The sequence below is a fragment of the Trichosurus vulpecula genome, chromosome 1 (genome assembly GCF_011100635.1).
Source record: "Trichosurus vulpecula isolate mTriVul1 chromosome 1, mTriVul1.pri, whole genome shotgun sequence".
In the NCBI taxonomy this organism is placed as follows: Eukaryota; Metazoa; Chordata; class Mammalia; order Diprotodontia; family Phalangeridae; genus Trichosurus; species Trichosurus vulpecula.
In genome coordinates this window covers 438004290-438028338 of record NC_050573.1, presented here as the reverse complement: position 1 = coordinate 438028338, position 24049 = coordinate 438004290, and the positions used below count along the sequence as shown (strand labels likewise).

General features: G+C 41.7%; 1 protein-coding gene across 2 annotated transcripts in view; it reads right to left on the bottom strand.

Annotated features, from left to right (window-relative positions):
* Positions 1-24049, bottom strand: part of LHFPL2 (LHFPL tetraspan subfamily member 2) — a 243455-nt gene that overhangs the window by 20941 nt on the left and 198465 nt on the right. For both annotated transcript variants that reach the window (XM_036767049.1, XM_036767057.1), the window contains one exon: positions 22667-23467. In XM_036767049.1, the coding sequence (XP_036622944.1) occupies positions 22667-23096 (430 nt within the window). In that variant the 5' untranslated portion in view covers positions 23097-23467. The remainder of the gene's footprint in view (positions 1-22666; positions 23468-24049) is intronic.

Below are 24049 nucleotides of genomic sequence, written 5' to 3'. Positions count from 1 at the left end.
CATTTTGGAGAGCAATTTGGAACTTTGCTCAAAGGGCTATACCCTTTGACTGAGCAATACCACTTCTAGGGCTGTATCCCAAAGAGATCACACAAGTAGGAAAGGGACCCATATGTACAAAAGTATTCATAGCGGCTCTTCTTGTGGTGGCAAAGAACTGGAAATCAAGGGGATGCCCATCAATTGGGGAGCAGCTAAATAAGTTGTGGTATATGAATACGATGGAATACTATTGTGTTACAAGAAATGAGGAGCAGATGGAATAGCCTTGAATAGCCTTAGGAATAGCCTTCCTAATAGCCTTGAAAGACTTATATGAACTGATGCTGAGTGAGGGGAGCAGAAGTAGGAGAACATTGTACACAATTATAGACACATTGTATCTGTGATGACTAACTCTGATAGACTTGGCTCTTCTCAGCAATGCAAGGTTCTAAGACAACTCCAAAAGACTTATGGTGAAAAAAGTGATTTACATCCAGAGAAAGAATTACAGAATCTGAATGTAGATTGAGGCAAACTATTTGTTCTCTTTTTTTTGTTGTTTCTGTTTTGTTTCTTCTTTCTTGTGGTTCATTCTATTAGTTATAATTCTTCTCTATGACTTGACTATTGTGAAAATATGTTTAGTGTGAAGGTATATGTAGAGCCTACATTGGATTACATGCCTTCTTGGGTAGGAAGGGAGGACGGGGAGGGGGGAGAAGATTTGAAACTCAAAAACTTGAGGAACTGAATGTTATAAAATAAAAATAAATAAATTTAAAAGGAAAAAAAGAAAGAACTGATAGAGTCTGAATGCAGATCAAAGCATACTTTAAAAAATTTTTTAAATTTTCCTTGAGTTTTTTTTGGGGGGGGGAGGGGATGTCTGTATTTTCTTTTGCAACATGGCTAATATGGAGATTGTTTTAAAAAATGACTTGCCGTGGGTCACACAGCTCGTAAATGTCTGAGGCTGGATTTGAATTCACCAAGATGAGTCTTCCTTATTCTATCTATCACCTGCACTGCCTACCTGCCTCTCCCATTATACAGACGAGAAAACAAAGATCCAAAGTGGTTAAGGGATTTGTGGTCTCATGGTTAATTCGAGGTGACTCTAGAATCCAGACCTTTTGACCTCCAGTTCTTGGGTCTTTCTAGCAGAACACACTAAAGCCTTTCCAAGCTCTACCAGCAGTTTTGTGCAATGGACATTTAACATGATCAATTCCCTCAATATTTAACATTCTCTGAAGACAACTAACTTGGAGGTGGGAGATTTCATCCATGCAAATCATAAGGAAGTTGGTTCAGCCTCTGAGTTAACTCAAGTAGAACGCTGCATACTCCGTGGTCTGCTGCCCACCGATGAGTCAATTAGCCACAGTTCTGTCTAAGTTAGATAAGGTCTGGAGGTTGTTTCACAACCCTCTTTGGTAGGGAGGTGTTAGCCCTTGCTGAAGGCAGAATGGAGTTGACTGCTTATTCTCCCAAGTTAGCAACTTCTGCTTTCGTCCTGTGCCAGTGCTGGAAGGTAGCAGATCGCATTAACAGGACCAGTGTTAAGTGACTTTAAGAAGTATAAAAGGATTTATTTATCAGCTGGGGAGTGGTTGAACAAATTGTGGTGTATGATTGGGATGGAATACTACTGTGCCATGAAAAATGATGAGCAAGGTGATCTTAGGAAAACATGGAAAGACTTGCATGAGATAATGAAGAAGGAAGTCAGTAGAACCAAGATAACATTGTATGTGAAAACAATATTGTTTTAAGAATGACTTGGAGTGAAGAAGTTATTTTGACTATTATAAATACCCAAATTAACTATAAAGGACCTGTGAAAGAAGACATTTCTTCATCCAGAGAAAAAAATGATAGAAGTATATATAGAATAATTTTACATGTGTATATGCATATACACACAGACCTATTTGTGTCTAATGGTAGCTATCTCTAGGAAAGGGGGTGGGGAAGGAAGGGGAAAAAAGAAATTTACAGGATAATTTTGTTGTATATTTGAAAGGAATAGCAAATTGTGCGTTGTAGATTTGCACTTTCATTTACAATCATCTTTTTTATTGCATTGTTATAGAAATGCTTGTTTTATTCCATAAATATTAATTAATAAAAATAAAAGGAAGGGAAGGGCTAGGTTGCACAGCCTGGAAGCCTGGCTTGTAAGGCCCTGTCCCACCTATTCTCCTTAAAGCAGGGGATCCAACAGCCCTGGACACTTACACTGGATGAGATCGTAAGTCAGTCATGACTTGAACAGTAGCACTGTTCAGTTGTACTGGGCCGAGGCAGCTGTGTATTGTTCTGGCTTACAGAATAATGAACAAACAAGTCAAGTCTCCAGACATCCTCATATAGCAAAATGGATCCCTAATGGACATCTGCACAGTTCCTTCCTTTCCATCTCTTGGCACTTTCAGATTAAATCCCAAACACAGACTACACATCCTGCACAGACAGCAGTTTGCTAGTGAAACTTTCTGGGGATGACAGTCAAATAATTAATGGTAACAGCTCCATGTACATAGCATTGTAAGGTTTGCAAAACACGTCACATATATTACCCACATTTGATTTTTACAAAAACCCTCTGAAGAAGGTGCTTTTACTACCTCCATTTTATAGATGGATAAACTGAGATCCAGGTCATTCAAGTGACTTGCTAGGGTCTCACAGTTTGCAGGTGAGTTCTAAGATTTTATCCTTATTTTAAGGAAGAATAAATTGAGTCTTGGAGTTAAAGCAATTGCCCAAGGTTGGGTAGCTTTAAGGAGAATAGGTGGGACAGGGCCTTATAAGCCAGGCTACCAGGCTATGCCACATAGCCCTTCCCCCCCCTTTTATTTTATTAACTAATATAATAGGTGTCAGAGGTGAGATCTGACTTGATTCCAGTTCCGTGTTCTATTCCCTATTATCATGCCATCTTTTTCCATGATGAAAACTCATTTGCTTCATTAAGTTAAATGGAAAAACTCCATCACTAGCCACCATAATAATTAGCTTTCATCAGCTTGTAATCAAGGTGCTTTTAAGCATTTTGACAAATTTGAGATATCATAATATCTCTGTAAAATAACTATGAGAAAGGATCAAAGAATATGAACAGGAAGTTTTCAGAAGAAGAAATCAAAGCTATCCACAGTCATATGGAAAAATTATCTAAGTCACTAAGAATTAGAGAAATGCTACGGAAATGTGTGGTTATAAGGAGATGAGGCTAGGGAGGGGACGACTCAGTGAAATCTGTCTCCACTTCAAGAAAACCAATTTGAAATCTACTCATTCTCCATTGTCTGGCTGTGTGTTTGAAGTGGCATCTATGTTTATGAAGGATGGTCTCTTTCATTAGCAAGTACAGGAAGGACTTTCACACTATCAAAGGATCGTTTCAGATCAGTTTGAACAGAAGAAGGAGCAGGATGTAGCAACCTCCAATTCTTAGAAACGTGTAAGCTCCTTCAGGTCTGAGATACTTTTTCATTTTGTCTTTGTATTCCCAACACCCAGCATGCTAGTGCTTCATAAAATGTGTGTTGAATTGACTATTAGTCAATTAGGCAGCTAGGCGATATAGTGGTTAGAGCGCCAGACCTAGAGTCAGGAAGACTCATCTTCATAAGTTCAAATCTGGCCACAGACACTTACTAGCCGGGTGATCCTGGGCAAGTCATTTAATCTTGTTTCCTCGTCTGTCAAATGAGTTGGAGAAGGAAATGGCAAACCACTCCAGTATCCCAAATGGAGTTTGTCATGACTGAAACAGCTGTACAACAACTGGAGAGGACCTTAAGAGATCATTTGGTCCCACGCTCTCATTTTCCAGATGAAAAAATGGGGCCCCAGAGAAGCTAAGTGATATATACAACTTCACCCAATCAGTATGCAGCAGAATAGGGCTCCGGGTCCCCTGACTTCTGTTCTAATGCCCTTTCCACAACACTGGTTTACCTCTCACTCCGAAGCAAGTTGAATTGATGCCAATACTGTTCCTGTGAGATACATTTTCTTTCTGAGGCCAACTTCTTTGTGACATCTAGCACCCTTCTGTGCTTCCTGTCTCTGGTCAACCATCCTGCCCCACTTCCCATTTACTAGCTGGTATTCAAGGAATGCCAACAAAGTTAAATAACGGTCAAAATAAAACAATAAGAGAAGTGAATCTGTTGGGGAAAATTTATGAAGCAAACAGGAAGATTTTCATTCTTGATGTTTTGAACTGCCCATACCCAACTCTAATGGAGGTAACCAAGGGTGGGAGACAGGTTCCCCAGACTCACTCTTCAGATCACACATGATGCTCAAACCAAAGCATCTAGAAAATATCCCCCAATTCCAGAGCTCTCTTCTAGTTTTAATCACTGATAGTTCTTTCTGTCTTTTTGCTCTAATAGTTGTTCAGCATCGGAGCTAATTTCCCATCCTTTAGTTCTTGCTTTCTGCCATCCACACTACATGCAGGCCCCTGGACTAAAAGCTCCAGCAGACAAGACCTGCCATAGCTAGTATCCTGCCCTATACCAAGAATGGAAGTTAACAAGCCTGAGTCTGTGGTGTGAGTGTTTGGGTTTGGAGAGAGAGTGGGGGAGACAGACAGACAGATAGACAGAGAGACAGAGAGAGAGGGAGAGAGAAAAAGAGAGAGGGAGAGAGAAGAAGAGAGAAGACAGAGAGAGAGAACCAGTTATGCTAAGATTTCCATTTCCTCCCGACTCTTACCATCACTACTACCTTCTGGCTATTTATTTTTTTGAACTCTAGAACACACATCTCATGCAATACATAATAAAATAGCCCTTCGTGTATCTAGACTCTCTGCAAATTCACTCCGTTTTCATCATGGTCCTTGTCTTGTTCTTGCACTGGAAATGAAGGTGGAGGACTTGGGCTCAACCCTGGCTCTTCTACCAGTTCTGTTACTTCCAACCAATCTCTTCTTTTTGAGCCTCAGCCTCCTCATTTGTAGTTCTAACCAATGAAATGGAGATAATAATACAGGCACTAACTCTCTCGCTGCATTGTTCAAGTCAGTCAATCAATAAGCATTTATTAAGAGTCTAAGGTGTGCCAGGCACTGCCTCTGCCTTCGAGGAGCCTACTACATTCTATTATGGAAGATGACATGTACATATATAAGTGCATAGACAACGTATAAACAATAAATATAAGGTGGGGAGTGGATAGAACACTGGTCCTGGAGTCAGGAGGACCTGAGTTCAAATCCAGCCTCAGACACTTACTAGCTGTGTGACTCTGGGCAATGCCTCCCCCTAATATAAATAAATAAATAAAAGGTAAAAAAATTTTTTTTTGGAGTGGGGAAGGTTTCACGTAGAAGGTGTCACATCAGCAGAGTTTTAAAGGAAATGGGATTCTAAGAGGTAGAGGTGAGGGGGCAGGGGGAAATTTCAGGCCATTCCAGGAATGGGGAAACAGCTCACGTAGACATATAATAAGATGATGGACTATGGGGTATGAAAAAGAGCAAGAAGGGCATTTTGTCTGTATCCTAATAAGTAGAAAGGAGAGAAATGTATGCTAACATGCTTTACAAATTATAAGTCCACCAGAACATAACTCGAACTAGTTTGGCTCTTGTCCTAGAAATATAGTCCAAACTTCTCCTGGCCACGGCTTCCTTGTTCCTGTGCTTTAGGAGTAAAACTCAATATAACCAGTTCTTCCTGTCCTGGAGGATGGACACTAGATGAGAGGCCCAGTCTCATGACTAACTTGTATTGTGGAAAACTGGAAAGAAAACCAGGTGGGAGCTGGGGAGGGAAATCAAAAGAGAAAAAGCAAAATAAAGAATCCCTAGAAATGAAGATGGTGCCCAAGTTAACAAACCTCAGGTGATCATGGAATCCTCTCCTCAGAGGTATCCAGATCCCAGGCACCAATGGCATTCTCAGCATAATGCTTACCAACACCACTATCTGGAACAAATGAACTCAACCAAAATGATTTAGAGAAAGGACTGATAGGTCTCTGAATGACCATCAGTTCTTGGGTCCTATGGTTAGGGAGTCCAACTCCAATGGCAAGATAAAAGTCAAGATGACTGATGATGGCCCAAGATACAATGGATGACCTTGGCCTTTCTAAATTAAGGTCGTTGCCGGGCCTCAGTTTGTCTGAGGCAATGGCCATTCAATGACTGAAGGCTAGGTAAGAATTGAGACAAAAGATGGCCTAATTTACCATCATAAAAATATCAATCTGGGAGGAAAAGATCCTTAAAATTTCTGGCCAGAACAGAAGACCTCTCAAGTTGCCCAGATATCCCTTTCGTTCTTTTTTGTTTGGTTGGAATTGGGTTCACGTCTAGAAGCAATGTAAAATATAAATCCACCCATGGGAATAGCTGAAAATGAGGCTCCCCTCAAAGTTATCAGATTTTCCACAGAGAAATAAATTTCTTTTTCAGGACAAGCCATCAATAGCCCACTGGATAAAATCCAGCCTCCAAAGAATGACCTCTCAAACAGCACCCTATGTGTGGCATTACATCACCCCACAAGTGTGCCAAGTGAACTCCTTTCTGTCAAAGGACTCAGAATTCTACCTCTTCCAGAAAGAACTAACTGAAGCAAGATGGTATTTCTCAACTTATGAAACCAAAGTGAGTATTTTTTAAAAAAGTATTATCAGTATCATCAAAATCATCATCACAAATACCTCACATTTATAAGGGTTTATAATTAACAAATTATCTTCTTCTCAAACAATACATGGTTATGCTGTATTCTTTGCCATTCTAGAAGAAAGCCATTACTGTTTGCATAAAGCATGTGTATGTTACCTAGGAGGGCAGCTACCTGGCACAGTGGATAGATAGAGTGTCCCAACTTGGAGTCAGTAAGACTCATCTTCCTAAGTTAAAATCTGGCCTGAGACCCTTACTAGCTGTGTGACCTAGGGCAAGTCACTTAATCCTGTGTACCTCAGGGCAAAATGAGCTGGAGAAGGAAATGGCAAACCACTCTAGTATCTTTGTCAAGAAAACCTAAAATGGGGTCACAAAGATGTTATGGTAATTAGGGTGAGACTTTTTTGTTTTCTCTTTTAGAATGCTAAGGTAATCAAGCACCTGATGAGTCTTGCCTTTCAAATGTAATGGAAAGCAAAGTGGACTTCTTGTTGTCTTTTGTTTCTTTGATTGAATGAAGAGTCCTTATTAAGAAACAAGAAAGCCCTAGGCACCCCCACACCTTTTTGCTAAGTAGGCTCTTAGCCCTCAGGGCCCTGAACAGGGTATAAGAGCTCTGAGGTTGGCATTTTGTTTTGGGGCTCTCACTCACTGGAAGAGTGCTGCATGATTTGACCAGAGGAGACTCTGGGTAGCCATTGTTAAGAAGCACCACCCCCCCACCCCCTGAAAAGCCAGATGTCAGTGCTTTCCTGGTAACTATGTACTGAAATGTTGGACAGAAGGCTAGAACCTTGTCAGCTTCTCTACTGGTTTATGTTATTTGATCCGTTGATGTTTTCTGTTTGTAATTTCTGTTTGTATTTGCTCTGAAGTTCAGGGTGCTGGCTTTCCCCCCTGAACTAAGAGGATGATATATGTATATTTAATTAAAGTGAGATTGCTAACCCCTTAAAGTTGCTTTCCTTAGAAAAACAGATCAAAGAACCTATGCTAGCAGCCTTCCTGTGCGCTGTTGCTATTGGTCTTTTGCTCCCACCATAGCTGCTAGCAACACTATTGTTACAGAAGAGTCAGACATGACTCAAATTACCAAACAACAACAAATGTGACCTAAAATATTGATTTGATAGCAACATAATCTACGAGAGTCAGTGTGATGTAACTGACAGAAGTCTGGGTTTCAGAGTCAGAGTAATCTGGGTTCAAGTCTTATACAGACTGGCTTGTGACTTTAGGAAAGTCACTTGACCTCTTGGTGTCCTTGGGCATCTCCCTGCACGTAAATTGCAGAGTACATGGCAGTCTTCACTGGTAAAGGCAGTCAGGTGGCAGAGCTGATAAGAGTGCCAAGGCTAGAGTCAGAACACTTAAGTTCAAATTTAGCCTTAGACACTTAACTATCTGTGTGACCCTGGGCAATCACTTAGCTTCTGTTTGCCTCAGTTCCCTCATACGTAAAATGGGGATAATAATAGCACCTAACTTTCAAGGCTATTGTGAGGACTAAACAAGATAACACTTGTGAAGCACTTAGCACAGCACCAGACACATAGTAAGCACTATATAATTGCTTATTCCCTTCCCTTCCCACACCAAAGTAATCAAAGATCGGGCTCTGGAAGTGGGAGGGTGGCGCAGAGAGAAAGATTGTCTAGCTTGTATTTGTCCATACCCATGTAATCTATTTCAGCCTATAAACTCCTAGAATGAAGAAACCATTTTTATGTAACTGGGTTTTTCCTTCCCGTACACTCTACTCTTTTGGTCATAACACATGTTGTGTTCTGTCACGGACACCACATTTTAGAAAGGAAATCAAGAAGTTTGTCCAGAGGAAGATGACCATGTTGATGAAGAGACAGGAGACCATGTGATATGACAATTAGTTGAAGGAACCAGGCATATTTCTCCCAAAGAAGGCATAACATGGGGGAATTTTGATAGCGAAGGTCAAGCATGAGAAAGTACATCATGCAGATGAGGTGCTAGCTTGGCCCCAGGGGATGAGACCAGGAACGATGGATGGAAGTTGTCCAGAGGGGTAGATTTAGGTTCCATGTAACTAAGAAGTTAGTAGCAGTGAGAGCAATACCACGGGGGAATGAGCTCTCAGGAGCTAGGGGGTCAGCTTGTCACTGGAATCCTCAAGTGGAAGGAGCTGTAGAAGGGATTCTTGCTTGGGCAGAGGCTGGACTAGCTGTTCCCTAAGGTCTCTTCCAATCCTGAGATCCTGTGTTTCTGCCTGAGTGTGATGTTGCAGCTTAAAAAAAAGTCAGAAAACACTAGGAATCATAGGAACAAAGGGAGCTTTTCTTAACACACTAAGTAGAATTTATCTAAAACTAAGAGCAAGCATTATCTTTAACAGGTGAAACAAGGATGACCATTATTATCATTACTATTCAATATTGTACTAGAAGTCCTACTTATAGAAATAAGACAAGAAAAAGAAATAAAGGGAATAAGCATAGGTAATAAGGAAACAAAACTATCACTTTTTGCAGATGATAAGACAGTTTATCTTATCAGTCCTAGAGAGTCAACTAAAAAACTAGTCAAAACAATGAACAACTTCAGCAAAGTTAAAGGATATAAAATAAACCCCCACAAATCATCAACATATTAATTATTATATATTATTATATATTACCAACAAAACCTAGCAGGAATTCCATTTAAAATAACTACATACAGTATAAAATATGTGGGAGTCTATCTGCCAAAACATACACAGGAACTGTATGAACACAATTATAAAGCACTCTTCACACAAATAAAGATAGATAAATAACTGAAGAAATATTAATTGTTCATGGATAGGCTGAGCTAATAGAATAAAGATGACAATACTACTCAAATTTATTTATTTATTTAGTACCATACAATCAAACTACCATAAAAGACTGTTATTATGCTACACCTATTTCACCCACATCTATATATGTAGGTGAAACAGTTGCGTATTAATAGTATTAATTACTGCTTAGGAGACTAGGGGTCAGGTGATTTCCCTGGATACCAGATGGATCGGTCAGGATAACTGGTCCAAGGAATAGTATAAGGGCAAAAAAGAGGAAGCAATGGGGGTGGGCTTGGGGAGGGGGCAGGAGAGGGATGAGAAGCATCCTTCGAGTGGACAGGGAACAGCAATCTGTCATCAAGTGAAAAAGTGGTCAGGGAAAGGGACTAGACCAGTGATTGTGCCTAAGTGAACAAGAGGCCAGAAAGATGTCAGAGAGAGGATATGGAGCCAGGAATCTGTCACTAAGGTTGTCTAAACAAGGCTAAGCCTGGGGGTCAGGGCAGTGAAAATGAAGCAGAAAATGTGTATTTCATTTAGAGACCTCAGCATCTGCTAGAATCGTTAACTGAGCAGCGAATCAGAAATGGAGACCAAGAAAAAGGTGGCTAAATGAATGAGTGATAACTCTACTCTAACCAACACATTCATTTATTCATTAGGAGGAAATATGGTGTAGTGGCTCCACTCTGGTTCCGGGGTCAGAAGAATTCATATGCTCAGATCTGAGCTTTGCCACTAACCATGGGCTTGTGTGACTGACCTTGGGCAAACCACTTCAGCAGGTGAGTAGCTATGTGCGGAGCTGACCATGCAGAGGACTTAACATACAAACCAGGGGTCACATTGGTCATTTATTGATTTGGGGGATTCAGAAATGTTTTGCTCAATCTTGAGCTAAAGTGTATTTTACATAGGTGGTCTGAAAAGCCTCTGAAGGATAAAATCAATTAGAAAGTGGGGAGTGTTGGGGGGAGAGGCAAGAGGAAAAAGAAAGGATTTGGATGGGCTTTGGAAAGGTCACTCATTTCTAAAGTATTCAATTATGTCCCTGAAGTAGCAGACATGTTCTTCTCCGTACTAATCTCATCGAAGCATTTGGGCTCCATGCCCCATCTGAACACACCTGGGCCCCACCTGGAAGGCTTCCACTCCCCCAACTGATTATTTTTATCTGCCCTGTAATAATTTATGGGGCCCTATTAATACAAAATCCTTGCATATGACCCTCTTTTCTTTCTTTTTTTTTCTTTAAAAATACACATCTGACAAATAATCTCAGGACTCAAGGAGACTCAAACTGTGTTTTGCAAGACAAAAAAAAAGTATTCATGATGATACTTTTAAAGACTAGCTCTATGGGCCACAGCCATTTAGAAGGACCATAACACATTTCAGGTTTTCAACATTAATAAATCATTGAAATCAAAACTTCCAGAAAGCCAGCAAATTTTTAGACACAATGAACAAAAATCAATCATTAGGGTTTCATGCACCGATCTTGGAAAATATTAAGACCCAATCCATACGTGACATACAGTTTCCCTGTTCTATGGAGGAGGCAACTCTCAAGGGCTTGATTTTTCAAGCCTGTCTAGGTCTTTTGCAGCAATGATTCATTTCTTACATGCAAATAATTTTACTGGTTGTTTCTAACGAGTTCACTACAAAGTGTTGAAATTCAACCTGGCAAACTCACTTGGTGACTACAGATTACACCCTTATCATTCTAACAGTCAAGCTGACACTTGACACAATTATCCCTTGGAGGGACAGGAAAGGGAGAGCAGGTTTTTGGCTGTATGACAAATGCCAGACAATTAATGGTCTTTCAGTGGAAAGAACAAAAAGTGAGGTGGTGTCAGAGGACCTGGGTTCAACTCCTATTTCTGATGCTTATTACTTGTGTGACTTTGGGCAAGTCAAGGAATTTGGACCAGACAGCCTCTTTGGTCCCTTTCAGCTCTAAATCTATGACATTCTCAATTTATCTGAAACCAAGAAAAAGTATAAACCAATGTCCTGGTCAATTAAGTATGCAAGGTTAAGAATCATCCTTGGATCATAGATTTAGAGCAAGAAGAGCTCTTAGAAGTCAAGCCAGCTCTTATGGATGAGGAAATGGAACTCAGAAGGTAAAGCAAGTTATCTAAGATTCCATACTGGTAGGATCTGAACTGAGGGTTTCTGGTTCCAGCTCAAAAACAGCTTCCCCAAAGACAGAGAATCTGTTCTAGCAATAACCCAAATACAAGGATAATTTAAGAGCAAGTGCTAACCTAAACTGAACGTTGCCTATAACTCACTAAGAAATACTTCTCGCTATTTCTTCCAAATTTAGCCTATTCTGCTATTCAGTTCGTAAAGGAGTGCTTTTGTCTGCTTAAGTCTCTGAATTTAAATAATGCCAAATAATTCATGGTCCCAATCTGGTTCCACTTTTTAAGATTTGGTCGGCATGTCTCTAGAGACCTCAGCTGCTACAGTGAGCTAACACTGTAGACAAATCACTATGAAATATTTTGGATGCAGAATTATTGCTTAGCTACAAAGTGAATTATTTACAGACCATTTAGATTCACAGACACCTACTCATACTGATTCATAAATTACTTTTATATTGGTTTTGTTTTCTTAATATACTTCAAATACATCTCATCTCTAGAGGAGTGAAGCCTATTGTCTTGGGAGCACTGGGTATACTCGAAAGAGTATTGGCCCTAGAGACAGAGGACCTTAGTTCAAATTCTACCTCCAGAAGAATGGATGGATGAGAACAATTTGTTCCAAAAGCCATGAAGGCCCCTGAAGCAGGATCTATAGAGTACTTTGAGCTTGGTCAGACATCAAAGACACCAAGGTCATCCACTGAATCCCAGACCATTTCCAATCCTCTTGACTTTTATCTTGCCACTAGACTTTGATGACTCAGGAAGAGAGAGAAGCTGATGACTTTGTGCAACTCTGCCTCACTTAAATCCAATTCATGCACAAGTCAAGACATCACCAGGGTGATGTCATCGGTCCTCTTCAAAAACAAAGGATGAGAAATAACAACAGCCTCTGAGACTTAGAACTTTTGTGATCTTGGGCAAGTCACTCAGCTTCCTCACCTGTACAATGGCAGGGAGGGGGAGGGGTGTTGGACTAGTTGGCTTCTGAGGTTCCTTCCGGTTATAGATCTATGGCCTCATGTTCCAACGAGTGGGTTCCCCATCATGGGGAGTCTTCAAAAAGGGCAGGATGGCAACATATGGGGGTTGTTATGGGGGGGGGCAGTTCTTGTAGAACAGGCTGGACTAGATGGGCTCTGAGATGCTTTCCAATTCTGTGACTCTGAGGTGTATGCTTTAAAGGATGGCTTATAGTGGTAATACTGCTTTATGAGCAGAGCTGTGTTATTCCCCAAGTAGGTAATTTTTTTTTATTGGTTTAAATGATCTTCTAGCATTCAGGCATCAACCACTGCTGCCTTAGGCTCTTAAAACAAAATGTCCCGAAATATTAGAGTAAATATTCACAGCCATGCCCGGAAGATTATTTGTTAATGGGATGTGTACATGGATCACCCATGGACCAGTGATAATTTGATGCCTGTAATTAGGTGGTTACCATGACAATCTACCCTCCATGAATTATTTGCATATCAATTGCCGTGTTTGAATTTTAAGATAATATATAATTTACTTCTAGACCTTCCAAATGATTCTTCAAAAATAGATCCCATGCTCAAATTAATGCCTGCCTGATCTATTTGCTTATAGGCAGTAATTATTTATCTCATAATAAGGATGGGTTCCTATGTTTCTCTGCAACAGATGATGAATTTTCATCTCTTGAGGTACGTGTAGTTTGCAGAATGCAGATTCCCTATCATTACTGTACTAGAGCTGAGAAAGTCAAGAAATTACCATCCTAACAGTTTCTGGTATAATGCTCTATACATGGTTGGTACTCAGTAAAAATCTAATTTAATTCTAGTCTTGCTCTTTTATAATTTTGGAATTTTCATCCAAGTCCAATGTGAGTTACTGAAGGTTAGCATTTTGAATATTCTTGATTTCGTTCTGATATACAACTGCTGATCTTCACTTCTGATGAATTAAGATTATTGACTGTCAGCCTTAGCTAGTGGTCTGGAAATTGAGGTGTCTCTTCAGTGACCTGTTAAAGACCAAGAATAATGACCTCTGCTTTTACTGCTAAATTCTCTGTAGTTAATATTTACATTGCTTTGGTCTCGAATCTTCCATGAAATCCTGCTCTAATGCTTCATCATGGTGTGAAGATGACCCTGGGTTTGCAAAGAATGTACCAGTGAAAAGTTCACATTCTGGCAGGTTCTACCACACTTGGATGGCTTCTAGCCTAGCCCTGGCCAAAGACTGAGCCTGCCCTCTGATGAATAACCTGGCTGGGTACAGAGGAGCTCATCACAAGTCGGCTGGACGCTGGGTGGGGAGGTTTTTGGCCATGGCAACCCATAAAACAAAGAAAAACAAAAAATGTCCCTTAATATTGGGCAACCGCTTTTCCTTCTGTGGTGACATAGAAGGGTAGAGTAGAAGAAAAGAGGGCAAAGATGAATAAATAGGATGTCATTTTTAAGCCATGTATAAACATTAACTTAACAGCATTATTAACTCAACATAGGATTGTAGACTGAGAACTGGAAGAGACCTAAGCAATCCTCTGGTCCAACCCTCTCATTTTGCAGATGAGGAAACTGAGGCCCAAGGAAGTTAGGTGACTCCCCCAAAGTCACGCAGTTGTTAAGTGGTGTCTGTGAGACAGCCTTCTCTAATGGCCAAAGAATTAACCTCCCATTTTGGGAATGGAACTACAAGTATATTGACTTTCTTGTGATAAATGAAACCAAATGATAAAAGGAGATTGCAGCTAAAAGGAGGGATGGGTCATGTGTACAAAAGAAAACAAGAAACATCATTTCACTGGGGTGTCTTGCAGCACTCAGGGCAGCTAGTGCATAGAGTTCTGGTCCTGGAGTCAGGAAGACCTGAATTCAAATCCTACCTCAGACACTTACTAGAGATGGAGCAGTACATAGAATGCTGCTCCCCCAAAGTCACGCAGTTGTTAAGTGGTGTCTGTGAGAGAGCTTTCTCTAATGGCCAAAGAATTAACCTCCCATTTTGGGAATGGAACTACAAGTATATTGACTTTCTTGTGATAAATGAAACCAAATGATAAAAGAAGATTGCAGCTAAAAGGAGGGATGGGTCATGTGTATAAAAGAAAACAAGAAACATCATTTCACCGGGGTGTCTTGCAGCACTCAGGGCAGCTAGTGCATAGAGTTCTGGTCCTGGAGTCAGGAAGACCTGAATTCAAATCCTACCTCAGACACTTACTAGAGATGGAGCAGTACATAGAATGCTGCTCCTGGAGTCTGGAAGACCTGAATTCAAATCCTATCTCAGACACTGACTAGCTGTGTGACCCTGGGCAAGTCACTTCACCCTGTTTACCTGTTTCCCATCTGTAGAATGAGCTGGAGAAGGAAATGGCAAATCACTCCAGCATCTTTGAAGAGTCTGACACGTTTGAAACAAGTGAACCACAACAAAAGGTCCCTTCCAGGTTTGTATTTATGATACTAAGTCCCTCTCTCTGAGCTTCCTCATCCGTAAAATGAGGGGGTTACCTTAGATGGTCTTTCAACTTTAAAGCTATGATCCTAAATCTCTTATTCACTCTGAGCTTCCTCATTTATAAAATGGGGATAATAATTCTCATGCGGACCACCTCCCAGGGATTTTGTGCAGGAAGTACTTTGTCAACTCTCCCCTTTGCGTCTGCTTCTCTTCCTGGCTTCAGCTCCCCTGGAACAAGATGCCTCTCCAGGATAAGGTCATCACCTCCAATCTCATCACCATGCTAATTCAAACCTTGATTGACACCACCTCTCCTCTTAGGAGGACTGGAGGGTACAGCATCAAACTCCTCCCAATGCCTTACTTTATCGAAGGCAGGAACTAGACTCAGCTTACCCCACTTTTTGTATCTGCTGCTCTGTCTAGTGTCAGCTCCACAGAACAAGATGTCCCCTTGGGGTGTTCCTGGTGTCCCCTCTGCCATTTTTCTGCCTTCTTTTATGAACTATCTTTTCCCCACCCTTGCCCCAGTAGATTGTAAGCTCCTTGAGGGCAGGGGCCATCTTTTATTTTACGAATTGTACCCCCATGCACTTAGCACAGTTCCTAGCATCTAGTAGGTGCTTAATAAATGTTTGTAGGATTGGATAACTGGAAAGCGCCCTGACATAGTGAGTGTTCAGAGAGCTTCACTATGGCCTCAGATCTCCCATATAAACATTTAGACCTTGAAAATGGCAGATTATTGAAAGTCAGAAGGTGTCATGAACTAACTTTCTCCCATCAAATGTTGTTTAAAAAAAATAAAATTAGTTCTAGAGATCCTTCCATGATGGAATGTTTTGGTCTTGGGGAAACCAAAATGTCATCTGCAACAGAGCCTGCTTAGGAAAGCTCCTAGAATAATTTATGGCAATACTGCTTCTAGGGCTGTATCCCAAAGAGATCATAAAAATGGGAAAAGGACCCACATGTACAAAAATATTTATAGCAGCTCTTTTTGTGGTGACCAGGAACCAGAAATTGAGGGGATGTCCATCAATTGGGGAATGGCTGAACAAATTGTGGTATATGAATGTAATAGAATACTATTGTGCTATAAGAAATGATGAGCATGCAGACTTCAGAAAAATCTAGTAAGAATTATATGAATTGATGCTGAGTGAAGTGAGCAGAACCAGGAGAACACTGTACACAGTAACAGCCACAGTGTTCGATGACTGATTTTGACAGACTTAGCCCTTCTCAACAATGCAAGGACCTAAAACATTTCCAAAAGACTCATGATGGAAAATGCCATCCCCATCCAGAGAAAGAACTATGAAGTCAGAATGTGAAGCAGACTATTTTCTTTTTTGTTTTGTTTTCTCTCTTATGGTTTCTCCCATTCGTTATAATTCTATGCAACATGACTAATGTGAAAATGTGTTTAATAGGAATGTATGTGTAGAGCCCATGTCGGATTGTACGCCATCTTGGGGATGGGGGTGGGGGGAGAGGGAGTGGGAGAAAATGTAAAACTTCTGAAAGTGAATGTTGAAAACTAAAAATAAATAAATTAATAAATTGGGGGGGAAAAGAATCATTTATGGCTACTAGCTGTTCTCTCAGCTACGTTTCTGGGTGGAGGCAGGGAAAAAACAGCCACTGGAGATGACTGTTCTTTATCTGGGTTTGGCCGGGTGTGCTTCCAAGTCTAGTTAAGAACTGGTGGACACCATTAATTTCTTAGTTATTTGTTCGTTGTCTTCTGAGGATATAAACTCTTTGAGGGCTGGGTCTGTTTCATTTTTTGTCCTTGTATCTCTAATGCCTCTCACAGTGCCTGGCACATGGTAGGTGTTTAATCAATGCTGTTAAGGCAAATGCTAGTATCTGGGTTAACTTAAGAACTAAGAGCTTCATCTGTATTATTTTTACTGAGGTTTGCTTGAATTCACCCAGCTTTAGGATTTCCCCAAATTTCCACTTGGGGAAACAGATTCTTTCATCACCATTTTACATCCTTTAACCAAACATCAAGATGCTTGATAATGACTTCCATTATACTTGTGCCCAGCTTTTCTGGACGACAGAGATTATACAGGGCTGTACTCTATTTAATCACTAAACTCATACTTAGCAATTAAAAAATTAATTCTTGTATGGTCCTGAAATCTGAAAAAGCTTTGCTTTTAAAAAGAAAAGAAAAAACTATCATGCTTGCCAAGATGGGAATGAATACAGTCTGGAGTCTGTTTCTGAAAGATCTCTTGCTCTGGTAACAACCCTTTCTCACACCAATTGTTTCCACGTCTTCCAGATCCAGGACTGACAAGGGGGGAGAAAACCCCCAAAGAATACACGTCACATCTGCACTAAGTCATCAGCTAAACATGTGCTGCTGTTAACCAGATGCAGACAAGTCACACAGCTGGCAGGGGAGAAAGAACCAGTGAACTCGCTGAAGGAGCAAGTCAGTGGTCAGAAGGCAGCTGGCTGCGGATACCGGCATGGGCAGATTTCACAGCAACAGGGCCAGGAACCAAAGCCAAAAGCTTTACTTGAAACTGGGTGGATCTATCTGCATTGCAGAGACACTGAGAAGCCGTCCAGGCCTCCCTGCAATCTTGTTTCCACAAGAAAAGTAGTTTCCTGATCACTGGGTTCACTCTTTTGTGCCCTCCCTCCTCCCAGAGGCCCAACTGGGCTAGACAGATAGAACAGGGATAGATTTCTTTCCAGTGTTTCAGAGCTAAGATGAAGTGATCCCAAGAGAGGTTCTCTGACTGAATAGGAATCTCTGCCTCCCGCCAATTTTAAAATTTGAATCATTCCTTTGGGGGGAGGGGGGAGGGACTGAACAAGAAGGAAGACAGAAAAATAAAGCCTTTTAGGAAAGTTGGAATTGATGGGTTATGGTTTTCATGTAGAAAAGATCATAAAGTGGCCTGTCCCTCCCCTCTCACACCATGCCAATTCATACCAATGTTGAAAACACATCTGAAGCAACTAAGCCACATCTTCCATGGGACTTTTCCCACCTGACCTTGCTCATGGTGTATCTTCCGACAATGCCCCTACAAAGAATGCTATAATTGGAACTCTCATTTGACTGAAAAGGACCAGTTATGTCCTCTTGGAAAGTCTAAAGGGGCTGTTGGGTTGTCTGAATAAAGGACCTGTTAAGTACAATTTGACAAACCATTCCATAAACATCACTTACATGCTTACTACATGCAAGATACTGGGCGAACCTAGGGAATATTAAGATGGATCATAGACTATGACACCTGGAAGGAACTGCAGGAATCATCCAGTCTCGTAATTGAGGAAACTGAGGCCTAGAAAGGAGAAGTGAGTTTAATGAGCTGACACCGAACATAAGTGGCAGAATCAAGACATGAACCCAGATTTCCTCACTCCCAGCCTGGTTCTTTCTACTACAGTGACCTTGGAAAAGGGACTGAATTGTTGCTCCCTATAGTTTAGGGGATGGAGAAGAAGTGAAAAGAAGTAAAAATAAAGGATAAGTTAAAAAAAAAACCAGTCAATAGCTGTCTTAGACTGCAAAATCTCCTTAATGGCAGGGACTGTGTCCATGTAGTCCTCTTTGTAGATACTTAGTGAGTTTTAATGAAAATTTAATTTTTAGATCCTGAAATTCATTTTCTCCTCTCTGTAGTCTAAAGGGAAGGAAAGGAGGGTGTTCTTCAATAGACAGTGTGAATGAGGCCTCAGTTAAGGGTCTCCTTTAAGTCCCAACTAAAGTCTCATCTTCTATAGAAAGCCTTTTCCAATCCATCTTACTTTTAGTGCCTTCCTTCTGTTCATTATTCCTATTTATTATGTACATAGGAAATTATTTCCTATTTACCCAGTAAGCTTGTTTGTATATATTTGTTTCTTGTTGTCTCCCTCATTATATGGTGAGCTTCTTGAGGGCAGGGATTGTCTTTTGCCTCTTTTTGTATCCCCTGCACTTAGCATGGTGCCTGGCATGTGCTTAATGATTGACTAACTGTGCTGGTCTTTGAGTCAAAGTGAATGATAATACCATTTAAGTGAAATGGCCATTAGCACTAAAGAATGTTAGACTTTGAGCTTCTTGGTGATTTTAATTCACCAAGTGAGTACCTGGCATTGGTAGGCTGGTTCTTACATAAATCATTTATACTGAATGGCATCCACCCAGTCCTGACTGTAAAAGAAATCATGGAAGTGTTGGCTCAAATATAACCTCTCATTCATAGCCAGAGAATTGGAGGATGGGGCCTCTGATTCCTACCTGTAAGAACTCCTAGGTCTACAGAGCAACTTGCCCATCTCACTGGCATACCTGGCAGATTAGTAGCATTTATAATGGAGAGTAAGATCATTAAAGGTCTATGTAAGCATATCCTATTGGGAGAAAGGTAAGTGGAGCATGCCTCCCTAATCTCAAGAGCTCTTTAATTGGGTAATGCAAGCCAGCCAAGGGGAAACTAGTGAAGATAATTTATTTAGTCTTCTAAGAAACCTCTGACAAGATTCTACACTAAGAGCTGGTTTTTTTGGGGGGAGGGGTTGGAGGGAAGGGGGAACACAAATAAGAGGAAACCTGTGGCTAGGAAATGTTTTTATTGTGGGTAGAGAACTAGCTTAAAAACAGAAAACCAAGTAGGGATAAATGGATTTGTCTCCAGCCAGAAAAGTATGAGTAGAGGATTTCCAAGGAATGCTATTTAACATTTTAATAAATTATTTGGCAGAGGGAGTACTAAGTGAAATCTTCTAGGTTGTAGATGACACTACACATTCCAGGTAATGAAATGCCAGGCTGAGCAGGATATATTTGCAGAACGAGCTCACAAAGCTGTAGAACTAAGTTGAAAAGGGGAAGATGAGCTTCCCAGACTCAGAATTTTAGAGCTAGAAAAGATATCAGACATAACCTAGTCTAATATTTTCACTTTACAGGTATGAGGTCCAGAAAGTCTATGTGACTTTCCTCGTAGAGTTAGTGGCAGAGACGTAATTAGAACCTAGGTCTTCCTGATTATCAGTCCACTTTGCCAGCCATTGTGCCCTGGGGCCTCTTAAGAGTACCCACTTAATCTATGACACTATGATACAGAGTTGACTCTCCTGAGATTTCTGTCCTCTGTCTGAGAGAACAGGGAACCTGGGCTGTAGACCAGGGTATAAATTACCTCTGTACTGGGATGGCGAATCAGTACCTCCTTGCTTCTCCCCATCCCTTTTGCTCACCTCAATCCCACAATGCCTCTGGAGGAGTACAAGAGAATGGTCCTTTTTACCATTAGCTGGAAAAGTTATTTTTTTGTGGGAATATATCATGCCAGCTGTTTGGAAGGCAGGAAGATTAAGAACTTTCCAACTGGGAGACGTGGAATCCAGTTCTGACTGTCAATAACTCACTTCAGGACATTAGGAAAAATCCCTCGATCTGAGGAGCCTAAAGTTTGCTGTCCACATCAAAATGGAGATGATCATCCCCAACCTACCTATCTCCCAAGATTATGGTGGGGAAATGAAGGAAGGAATTCAGTTAAGTTCAGTTCAGCAAACATTTATGAAGCACTTCCTGTATACACAGTACGATGGTAGATATGAGGAAGAATAGAAAACAGGAAAGAATAAAAGGAATAGGAAGAATAAAACAAGGAAATAAAGTGAGATGACGGATTTGCAAGTCTTTTGAAACAAGTTCTTGGTCCCTGTCCTTTCAAGTTACTGTTTTGAAAAATAAAAGATAATTCATTCTTCTTCAAGAAGAAGCACAATGTATTAGTTGGGGTCTGGGGCTGTGTATCAGTCACCTCATCTTTCTGTGAGTCAGTTTCCTCACCTGTAAAAATGTGAAAAATACATTGCCTGCTTCATGCGGCTGTTGTGAGAAAAACACCTTGGAAACTGTACATATTAATACATAGATATGGACTCCTATTGTTGGGTAGCATAGACTATAATGAATGAGCAGGTCTAGACCAGTGGACCTTGACCTCTGCTCCCTGGAAGCTGGGTGAGGTAGACAGGCCAGGGCAGACTCCACAGGGAGCTACGGGAAAGGCGGGGCTCTCTGGGGCGGGGTCTTTGGCCCATAGCTGTCTCCTCCTTCAGGGAGCCCTCCAGGAAACTCCAGGGAGGGGGACTCTGAAGTCCCAGTGGCTAGCAGGAAGTTGGAGGTGTTGGGTAGGGATGGCTATTGATTTCCTCAAGTCCTGTGTGGCACCTGGGAAGCAGGAATAGGCAGTGCTACCAAAAAGCACGTTCTCTGAACAGAAAGGAAATGAAGGGAATATTTCCTTTCTTTAGGCCTGCTCCCTGATCTCTTTCAAGTCCTAGGCACAAGGGCCAGTGGTTATTGTCATGGCTGGTTAAGGCCAGATTGGAGCCTCCTCTGCAGCTTGCTTTAGTACATCCTACTGGCACGGTGAATTACTAGGGCTGCCTAGGCTCTTCCTTGAGGGCTCTAGACAATACAGCTGATTGTAACTTGGGAGACTGGAAAATATCTTGGATACAACTATTAAAAACATTCTTTGTACTTTTCTCAAAAGCCAGACAAAATCCCATTTCTAAGATCTACCTACATGAGATGTCTTAATGTTCGACTTTTTTTCCTTTAAAAAAAAAAGAGTGACTGTTGCCAAGAAGACAGAATATTATTTCTTCTAATCCACAGGCATCTGAGTGGACAGCTTGTCCTTCCTTGGAATTGAAACCAAGTATTCTGAGTCCCAGCTCCACAGAGTGGAGTCTGGGAAAGTCTGGTAACAATGGGAAGTTTCTCACCCACCCTGGGCTTTCTGTCCAATGATCACTGCAACGCTCTCCAACTCTCCTTTTCCACTCATTTCTAAAAACCACCATAGTGAGAATTCCCCTGAAATCGGATGAGTTACCTTTCACTTTCTGTACCGAACATTCTGTCAGGCTACAGGAGATGGGCAATTTAAAACTGGATACAATTAACACAGAACAGCTGAGGCTCATTCTTTCTTCCAGCCAAAGCGATTTGGTGACTTGAGGACAGAGTGTGAGGGGAGAGGGGGACATGGGAAGGAGAGTGGGAAGAATGGACTTAGTGACTCCTAATGAACTCCAAGTACTTAAGGTTCTTATTTAGAATAAAATCCTGTGGCTGAGCTTTGCTCTCACCATAATCCTTTACTATAGGATAGGCTGCCATGGAGTGCATGCTTTCAATTTAACGGGAAAAGCAATAAAAGAAGAGTGGTAACTCAAACAGAACGCTAACAATTTATAACCCCCCAGGACTAGCTAATGCCGAGAGTTTGACTAAAGCCAAAAGAGAACAAGAGAGACTGTCTTCATGTTAGCCGAAGACGACAGGAACAGGAAATACAGGAAACTTGGGCCAGCTCAGCTCGCTGGTTCATCTCTGTTGGACTTATGCCCTTTAATTGAAATGATAACTGAGGTCTAGAAAGGATCAGAAGTCTGCCATGCTAAGTTACTGTTCAAAGTGGTTAGAAAATGAATGAATGAATGAATGAATGGGCCATAGTGCAGTCAGATTTCCCCCCTCCCACTTCCGGCACACCTTTCCATCACCAGGCCCCATTGCCCTCTGGTTCATTTTGCACCTACCTGCAATCCCTTGTAGCAGCCCACAGACATTAAAAATACTTTTCTTCATAATGCTCTGCACACACATGGTGAAGACAGATATGAATGCCACCGTACAGAGAATAAAGATTCCAACAGCTAGGAAAATAGCGGTGGCTTGCCAGAAGCCACTGGCGATCTCGTTGAAGTTCTCTGCATAGGGACCACAGAGGGTGTCCCGATTGGAATGGTGTATGTGGGAGATGCGGGTACAACGTGCATAGATGCCCAAGGTTGGGTGGTAAGGCTGTTGGGAGCCCCAGGTCCTGTTGTCCGTGTCCACGTTGCTGGAGGATTTGGCGGTGCCAATTAGCCAGTCTGCACTCATGAATGCAATGAGTTCTGCGAAAGCCACAACAATGCTCAGGAGAGTCCACAGCATTGAGCGACAGGTGACAATAACATGACACATATTGAGTCCAAGGCAGTGGACAGTCAGAAATCCAAGGGGTGAACACACATACACACACACAGACACACAGACACGCACACAACACCACCCAAGACTTCAAGAATGAAGGCAGAAAGAAGCCAGGAGGAGAAATCTGTTTTTCTTTCCAAGCAGCTTTGCAGTCACTGAGGTCCAAGCAGTCCCGTGAAGAAGTTGGAAGATTCAGTCATTGACTTCTCGCAGGCTCGGCTCCTCCTTTCTTTCTCCTCCCCTGACAGCTCCAGCGAGGAGTGCAGGCTGCTCGGTTAGCATTCATACTGGCACATGATGACGGCTGTTAGTCTTCTGGGGGGGAGGTCCCAAGCCCTGCCTCCTGCTTTGACATCACACACCTATAGGAGAGAAAGGAGGAGGGAGGGTTTAACAGAGAGCACTCCCTGACCCCGCCCCACCCACAGCTCTGCCGAATGCAAAACTTCTCATCTTGCCCAACAAGGTCTTAAAATCAACATGTGAGAGCGTAAAACAGGGGCTTGTCAAGTCCACAACGCATGAAAATTCCCAGGCTTTGTCGTCAGATGGTGACTACTGCCTGCTGCCCCACAGGGCTCAGGCACCCGCCCCCTCCCACCCCAGCGAGCAGCCGTCAGAGCTTGCGAAAGGTGCTCCACTATGCAACAAGTCAAAGGGATTCTTTACAGGCAGTCACAGGATCACCCAGCTAGAGCGGGAGGACCAGCTAGAGACCATCCATCCCGTCCAACTTACCCAAAGCCACGCAGGTAGTAAACATCAAAGGGTGGTTGGGGGTGGGGATCTCAACCCATTCCCTCTGACTCCACTGTACCAACCTGCATGAAATACTAATTTCTCCCAGCAATCCAGTCTATGTTTCCCTCACTTTCAGGCGGGTACACATTTACCATAGATTAGTTTCTATGTGCAGCGGTGAAGACAAAGTGAAGAGTGGAAAG